Consider the following 9,290-nt stretch of genomic DNA (forward strand, 5'->3'; position numbering starts at 1 on the left):
TCCCACTTATATGTTCACAGTCAGATATGAGCTGTTTTAACCCAAATATATACTTATTTCTTCATGTGCTTCCCACTTTTTGCTCTTCCCTGGGGATTCTACCATAGAGTCTCCAGATCACTGAGCACACAATGCTCAGATGAGCACAGCATTGTTATGTAACAGTCCCTCTCCCTGTACTTACCAGAGGTTGTAAGCCTCTTGCCTCACTCTGCTCTCCTCATGCCCTGATGTCTTAGTCTTGTCTGTCACCCAATGGACTAGATTTGGTTTGGTCCATGGCTCTCTCCCTCAGACCATCTACCTGGAGTTTGGCCCTTCTGCGAGGTGCTCTCTGGCTCTCTGTGCTCTGGACTCTGTTGTCTCCTGCCTGCTGTTCCCATGGCCCACCCAAATGGCGCTTTTCTACCTCTGAAGTTGTCATCCCCAGGAAGGTTCCCCAGAGAATGGGTAGAAGTGGTACATCAGAGCACATCTCCTATAGCATGCGCTTTAGGGGACAAAGACACGTAGTCCACATGAAACTAAAGAAGAACATGATTTCTCCAAATTTTCCTGTATATACCTCTAATGACCAAGGAGCTCTGGAGAAGGATTACCCATTTGTTCCTCGGGATTGTTACTTCTACAGCTACCTGGAAGGAGTCCCTGGGTCCCAAGCTACACTAGATACCTGCACTGGAGGTTTGAAAGGCATGATACAGGTGGATGACTTCACTTATGAAATCAAACCATTGGCGTCTTCTTCCAAGTTTGAGCATGTAATTTCTCTGCTTGTGAACGAAAGGTCTCATAAGTCTGAAAAGTGTAGAAATTATGAGATTATGGCAGAGGGTAGTGTGCCTCCTGAAGAGAATAAGGCTGCTGGAAGCCCCAGAGCAGCCCCTGTGTATCTGTGGCGTCTCCATATTAAAACTATAACAATACACTACACAGTGACTCATGAATTATATCAAAACCTTGGGGAAAATTCAACCCACGCACTTCAGGTAATATTGCTTTTGAACAACATAGCAGACAGCATTTATAAAGTAAGTGGGTTAAATGTGTTTGTACGTGCTGTATGTATTTGGAATGATGGCGACCACTATGGTATATCCCCTTTTTATAATAATGTTTGGAGACTTATGGAACTTTTTGGCTATTGGAAAGCTAATTTCTATTGGGAAATGGAGCACACCACTACGGCTCTTCTCATAGGAAGGCAGGCCTCTGGTGTAGATTATGCAGGCTTTCAGGGTGGAATGTGTAACCCCAACTGGGGAGTATTATATACACATGTAAGACCACACCATTTATTTCTGGCTGCAAGTATGATGGCACATGGAGTGGGTCACCTTATGTATATAAATCATGATACAGCGGGCTGTGTTTGTTACCGAAGGAGCAGTTGTCTCATGAATGAATTTCCAACTCTTCATGATATGATTAGCAATTGTTCCCATTTGAAGCTACATAACTTGATTAATGGTTGGGACCCTTGCTTGAGTTTACGACCTGTTACATATCGTCTATTAAGATATGAAGTTCCTCGTTGTGGAAATAAGATATTGGAAGACAACGAGAAATGTGACTGTGGTTCTTTTAAAGACTGTACCGCTGATAAGTGTTGTGAAACCAATTGTGACTTTACTGTGGGCAGCTCTTGTTCTTCAGGAGGTTGCTGTGACTCTTGTCAGTTCGCACCCACTGGAACGATATGTAGAGACAAAAATGGTATTTGCGATCTTCCAGAATACTGTAATGGAATCTCGCCGCACTGCCCAGGCAATTTTCATATCATGGATGGAACTCCTTGTTCTCCACTAGCAGTTTGCATGGCAGGAAACTGTAGCGACCGTCATTTGCAGTGTCAAGCTCTTTTTGGATACCGAGTAAAGGATGCTTCACTAGCATGCTATAAAGAATTAAATCTCAGAGGTGACCGATTTGGAAACTGTGGGATTAGATATTTACGTGGAGGGAATCAACCTGTCAAGTGTCAAAAGGAGGATATTTTATGTGGACAGATTCACTGTGATGGTGTCACTCGTATTCCTGGTGGAGGTGAACACACTACATTTCATCACATAAAGGTACAAGATGTTAAAGAAGAACAGTGCTTTGGGTATGAAGCACACCATGGGACCGAACTTCCAGAAATGGGGCTTGTAGTGGACGGTGCAACCTGTGGCCCTGGAAAATACTGTAAACACCAGAGATGTCTTTTTCATCAAACTTTGAATTTTAGATGCAACATCTCTATGTGTAACTTCAGAGGGGTGTGTAACAACAATGGCAACTGTCACTGTGTTCAAGGTTGGCAAGCACCAGATTGTTTTCACAGAGGAGCAGGTGGTAGTATAAACAGTGGCCCTCCACCTTCAAGTGCAAAAAGATATCGTGCCAAAATACATGTGCGTGTCAACAGGCTAATAATTGTTTTAGGTGCTCGCATGCTTCTTATCTTGGCTTCAATTATTACTGGTGCTCTTTCAAAGGCAATATTACGTCCAGCAGGGCCCGAACGAATCCCTTTTAAAATATAATTGATTTCATACTAAACTAATTGGAGCCACACAATGGACAAAGATCATGTCGATTACCACAAGAAATTGTCGATGATGTCTCCTGACAGTCATGTAACCATTCACAAATCTGAGAATTTCATCTTGAAATAAAATTACTGGGGAATTAGCATAATTTCTATGTTTTTTATTGGATATTTTATTTATTTACATTCTAAATATTATTTCCTTTCCTGATTTCTCCCCCCTAGAGATCCCCCATCACATCCCTCCTCCTACTTCTATGAGGGTGTGCTCCCACCCACTCACCCACCCACCCACAACCACCTCCCCACACTCTCTTTTCCCTACACTGTGGCATCAATCATTTACAGGACCAATGGCCTCTTCTCCCATTGGTGCCCGACAAGGCCATCCTCTGCTACATATACAGCTGGAGCCATGGGTCCCTCCATGTGTACTCCTTACTTGGTGGTTTAGACCCTGGGAGCTCTGGTTGGTTGATATTGTTGTTCTTCCTATGGGGTTGCAAATCCCTTCAGCTCCTTCAGTCCTTTCTCTAACTCCTCCATTGGGGACCCTGTTATCAGTTCAGTGCTTGGCTTTGAGCATCCAGCTCTGTGTTTGTCAGGTTCTGGCAGAGCCTCTCAGGAGACAGCTCTATCAGGCTGCTGTCAACATGCACCTCTTGACATCCACAATAGTGTCTGGGTTTGGTGACTGTTTATGGGATGGATCCCCAGGTGGGGCCGTCTCTGGAAGGCCTTTGCTTCAGTCTCTGCTCCATACTTTGTCTCCATATTTGCTTCCATGAGTATTTTATTACTCCATCTAAGCAGGACCAAAACACCCACACTTTGGTGTTCATTCTTTTGGAGGTTCATGTGGTCTGTGAATTGTATTTTTCAAGAGTTTTGGCTAATATACACTTATCAAAATTCAACACCCCTTCATAGTAAAAGTCTTGGAAAGGTCAGGAACTTAAGGCCCAAACCTAAACATAGTAAAAGCAATATACAACAAACCAGTAGCCAACATCAAACTAAATGGAGAGAAACTTGAAGCAATCCTACTAAAATCAGGGAGTAGACAAGGCTGCCCACTCTCTCCCTACCTATTCAATATAGGACTCAAAGTTCTAGCCAGAACAATTAGACAACAAAAGGAGGTCAGAAGGATAAAAATTGGAAAGGATGAAGTCAAAATAATATTTGCAGATGATATGATAGTATACTTACATAAACCCCAAAATCCTAAACCTCTCTCTCCTTCTTCCTCCCCCTCTCTCTTCCCCTCCCCCTCTCATCCCCTCTCTGATTATTTCTCTGTGTGTACATGTGAGTGTAGTTTCTTGTGCAGGTCAGAGTCGGATCCCCAGGAGCTGGAGTTACAGGTAGTTGTGGATCACCCAGCATGGGTGCTGGGGACCAGACTCGGGGTCTCTGCAAGAGCAGCAAGCACTCTTAACTGCTGTGTCAGCTCTCTAGCCTCTTAATGCCATATAATTTACCACTTCTTAGGTTTGTTTTGATTTAAAATTTTCTCTCTTCCTGTTTTATGGTGCTAAGCAGCTCAGCGAATAACCCAGTGTCTTACCTAAGTCAAGTGAATGTCCTGCTTTCTACTCTACTGTGCCCAAACATTTGGTCTCATTCTTTATCTTTCTACATGTAAAATCTATCTTTCATATTTTTTTCATGAAAAGAAAGTATATATTTGTGACGCCCATTTTAAACTTTTCTAGATGCTTCTATATCAACTGTGGGCTGCCTTAGCATATGTTACTCTTACCATTGTCATGATCTGTTTTCAATTGTATTAGATCATCGTCTATTTTATTGTTAATGTAAAATAAGGATCAAAAAGACATTTCTAACACATATGGATGTGCGGGGAAAACAGTTTACACCTTTTTTGTAAGTGTTTGTTTTTCTCTTAACCTAGCTATCTCCCAGATAATTGAGACTGGACTAGTATATTTATCAACAAGTTTTGAGGGTACAAGAACTGAGCTGTGTTACTCTGTCTAAATCTTCTAAATTAATCTGGCTACCTCCCCGCCAAAATTCCTGAGATACTTGCATTTGATAGCTTTCCCTGCTTGAGCTGTTTTCTAATGGTGTCTCCTGGATTCTCCCCAGGCCTAATCTTTACCTCCTCTCTCCTTCCCTGACTGCCCTGCCTGGGAAGAAGCCCAGTCCTATTCTCTCTCCTGCTCAGTCACTGGCTGATCAACTTCTTTATTGACCAATTAGGGAAATATGTTTACAAAACAACGGAGACTGAGGCATGAGACCCTCAGAATAAGGACTGCAACCAGATTTGGAGTCACAGAAACCAGTGTTTGAATTGCACAGTACACAATAGCATTATGCCTACTGAAAGAAACCTTCATACTTTACTGGAATATCAGTAGTGGTGCTGATCTTTGCTATGTGACAATGGGAAAACTCTTAGGGTTTTTTTCAAATATCCAGTGATTAACCCCCAGCATTCTGAGATGGAATATATATCACCAAAATTGATACCAGTAGCTACCACAATGCTGGGGTGTTTTAGGTGCTGAATTCACACACTAGATTCTATCAGTGTCTTTAGGTTGTACAATGCCAGGACTGTACTTGTGGAGGTTTATGTAACAACAACAACAAGCATTACTATTGCATATGGGGTTGAGAGTCAGCAACACATGATCAGAGAAGAGCAGGGAGTAGTGAAGACAGGAGCTGTCCACTTTATAGAGTACAGTTCTGTGAGCCAGGTAATTCATGGTGTAAATCAGGCCCTTATTCTGGTACTTAATCACTTGGTTCTTTTTTATGATTTCAGAGTTTGCCTGGTGACATTTCTAAGGCAAAAGGGGCTTCTATGTGGTGTGGAAAGTGATTTAATGGAGAATTTGAAAGACATTTTTTTAGAAGACTGTTTAGGTTTGGTCTGTTGGTATGGATTGCAATGTTAAATTGTATACCTCAAAGTCTAGACCTTTGAGTGACTTATCATGTTTACAACCATTTGTTGTGCAAACCCTTGATTTAGAACTGCTGGTTAAATATAATTGGGTACATCCAAGTGTTGAAAGCATTAGAAGTAGCTTGGTTTGGAGTGATCAGATTGCAGGAGAGAAATGACAGGAGGAGGGAGAGGAAGAAGAAGATGAGGATGAAGGATGACAGAAGAAACAACGCTACTAGGAGGAGGAGAGATGGACCATGAGCACAAGGACAGGAGAAACATCAAGTATCTGGGATACACACTGGGGAAGTGCCAGGCCAGCAGTTAGAAGAGTATATTAGGGGTTATTCCACTCTAATTGTCAAAGTCAAATAAAATAACCATAGTCTGAGTCTCATTTATTTGTAAAGTAGTTGGGGATAAACTTAGATTGTTTGCACTACAGAAGAGTTCTTTGACTTAAAAAGAGGAAATATAATCCTCATTACCCATCACTCACAGTTTGTGAAACTGTTTCTATAGTTTCTATTCATCTATATAGTATCACTGTTCCTGGAATGTTAACTGCGCCAAAACTTTGATGCCTTCATGGAACTATTCATTTGTATGCATGTTAGTAATTTTTAAAAATTTAAATTATCTTGCTTTTTGTATTCATGAAGATTGGACTCAGGATATACAAGCTAGTGTATATCATATATAAAAGTGCCCTGCCATTGAGCCATATCCTCAACACACCTTACCATTCTTCTCAGTATAGACCCACAGCACACTCCTTGATCACACAAGGAGATAGTGGCAATATCAAATATCTTCCAGGGCAATGGCATGTGTAAAATTCACTATAGCCCCAAGGATTTTCTGGTTGTTTCTTGACATCCTAAGATAGAATAAAGCAAGCAGCACACTCTATTATGATTCATTCTATTAATGTTACTTACTATGGATGTTCACAGTCCACATTACATTGAAGTTCAAGGAACCATTCACTACCACAATGTTCAGTCTGTGGAACATTAATACAACTCCTGAAGTACTAGAATGATTTCTACCATATCTGAACCAGTGGAAAGGAAGCACACACATTGCAGAGATAAGAACGTATATGAACAACTTCAAGTAATTCACAACACACAAACAGCTTTGAAAATATTCTGGGGTACTAGGGAGACTACAGTGGTTTAAACTTTGATTATTGGTTGCCACTCCTTTCCATCGGATGTGGTAGACCTGTGCCACATCTGGCACAGAGAGGACCCTACTTCCTGATACTCTCCAGAGAACTCTCTAGGAGCAGGGTATTAGGTAAGAATCACCGCCCACCCCTCTAGAGTCCCGGATCCACTCTGCTCTGGGAATCACTACCCAGCAACCTCCAGATCACCATTCCCCTTCCACCCTTTCCACTCTTCCCTCCTCCCCCGTCACTGCTCCTTTCCATGGGATGTAGTAGACCTGTACCACATCTGGCACAGAGAGGGCCCTACTTCCTGATACTCTCTAGAGAACCGACAGGAGCAGGGCATTTGAGGATTGGCAGGAGCAGGTCATTTGAGAACTGGCAGCAGCAGGGCATTTGAACAGGTAGAAGTGGGGCATCCAAGAACCAGCATCAACAGGGCATTTGAGATCCGTTAGCAGCAGATCATTTGAGAACTAGCAGCCTGCAGGGCATTCGACTCTTCCCAAGTCTGCCAGAGGGGAGACCCTATCACCTGATACTTCCTGGAGAATCAGCTCTTTGCAGGGCATTGGACAGAAAGAGAATCCCAGGAGTACAGAAACACAGGCCTGCAGGACAGAGAAGATAGAAACAGCAAGACCAACTAACACCAGAGATAACAAGATGGCCAAAGGCAAATGCAAGATCATTACCAACAGAAACCAAGGCAGCATGGCACCATCAGAACCCAGTTCTCCCACAACAGCAAATCCTGCATACTCCATCACATCAGAAAAGCAACAGCTAGATTTAAAATCACACCTCATATTGCTGAGGACTTTTAAAAGGACATTAAATAACTCCCTTAAAGAAATAAATACGAGAGAACATGGGTCAACAGGTAGAAGCACAAAAATCCCTTAAAGAAAGACAAGAGAATATGGATCAAAAGGTGGAAGCCCTTAAAGAGGAAACACAATACGGGTGAACATGGGTCAACAGGTTGAAGCCCTTAAAAAGAGGAATCACAAAAATCCCTAAAAGAAAGACAAGAGAACATCCCATAGGGAATTATGGGAGAACAATACAAAAATCCCATAGGGAATTATGGGAGAACATGGGTCAACATGCAGAAGCCCTTAAAGAGGAATCACAAAAATCCCTAAAAGAAAGACAAGAGAACATGGGTGAACAGGTAGAAGCCCTTTAAGAGGAAACACAAAAATTCTTTAAAGAATTTCAGGAAAAAACAAACAAGTGAAGGAACTGAACAAAACAATCCAGGATCTAAAAGTGGAAATAGAATCAATAAAGGAATCACAAAGTGAGATATCTCTGAATATAGAAAACCTTGGAAAGAAATCAGGAGTCATAGATGCAAGCATCAACAACAGAATATAAGAGATAGAAGAAAGAATCTTGGATGCTGAAGATTCCATAGAAAATATTGACTCAACAGTCAAAGAAAATGTGAAATGCAAAAAGCGTGTTACTCAAAACATCCAGGAAATCCAGGACACAATGAGAAGACCAAAACCAAGGATTATAGGTATAGAAGAAAGCGAGGATTTACATCTTAAAGGGCCAGTAAATATCTTCAACAAAATTATAGAAGAAAACTTCTCTAACATACAGAAAATGATGCCCATGAACATACAGGAAGCCTAGAGAACTCCAAACAGATTGGACCAGAGCAGAAATTCCTCCCATCACATAATAATCAAAACACCAAATGCACTAAACAAAGAATATTAAAAGCAGTGAGAGAAAAAGGTCAAGTAACATATAAAGGCAGACCTATCAGAATTACACCAGACTTCTCACCAGAGACTATGAAAGCCAGAAGAGCCTGGAGAGATGTCATACAAACCCTAAGAGAACATAAATGTCAGCTCAGACTACTGTACCCAGTAAAACTTTCAATTATCATATATGGAGAAAACAAGACATTCCAAAACAAAAGCAAATTTACACAGTATCTTTCCACAAATCCAGCTCTACAAAGGATAATGGGTGAGAAATACCAACACAAGGCAGCAAACCACACTGTAGAAAAATCAATAAGGTACTCTTTCAACAAACCCAGTAGAAGATAGCTATACAACCAGAATTTCATCTTTAACTAAGAAGATAACAGTAAGCAACAATCACTTTTCCTTAATATCTCTTAATATCAATGGTCTCAATTCCCCTATAAAAAGACATAGACTAACAGACTGGATATGTAAACAGGACCCAACATTTTGCTGCATACAAGAAACCCACCTCAGTGACAAAGACAGTCACTATTTAAGAGTCAAAGGTTGGAAAACAATTTTCCAAGCAAATGGTCCCAAGAAACAAGCTGGAGCGGCCATTCTTATATCGGATAAAATTGACTTTCAACCATAAGTTGTCAAAAAAGAGGAGGGACACTTCTTACTAGTCAAAGGAAAAATCTGCCAAGATGAACTCTCAATTCTGAACATCTATGCCCCGAACACAAGGGCTCCCACATTCATAAAAGAAACTTTAATAAAGCTCAAAGCACACATTGCACCACACACAATAATAGTGAGAGACTTCAACACCCCAGTCTAAAAAATGGACAAATTATGGAATCAGAAACTAAACAGAGATACAGTGAAACTAACTGAAGCTATGGACCAACTGGATCTAACAGATAT

The 9,290-nt window shown here is 41.2% G+C and overlaps 1 protein-coding gene across 1 annotated transcript; it reads left to right on the forward strand.

Annotated features, from left to right (window-relative positions):
- Nucleotides 1-206: 206 nt before the first annotated feature.
- Nucleotides 207-2,528, forward strand: LOC127687898 (disintegrin and metalloproteinase domain-containing protein 29-like). The gene has a single exon (XM_052186717.1). The coding sequence runs from the start codon at nucleotides 279-281 to the stop codon at nucleotides 2,526-2,528; it is 2,250 nt and encodes a 749-aa protein (XP_052042677.1). The 5' UTR covers nucleotides 207-278.
- The last annotated feature ends 6,762 nt before the right edge of the window (nucleotides 2,529-9,290 follow it).

This window comes from Apodemus sylvaticus, chromosome 6 (genome assembly GCF_947179515.1).
Source record: "Apodemus sylvaticus chromosome 6, mApoSyl1.1, whole genome shotgun sequence".
Classification (NCBI taxonomy): Eukaryota; Metazoa; Chordata; class Mammalia; order Rodentia; family Muridae; genus Apodemus; species Apodemus sylvaticus.

Excerpts from the sequence above, each read along its gene's own strand:
- LOC127687898 (XM_052186717.1), top strand. The coding sequence starts at position 279 with ATGGCTCTCTCCCTCAGACCATCTACCTGGAGTTTGGCCCTTCTGCGA.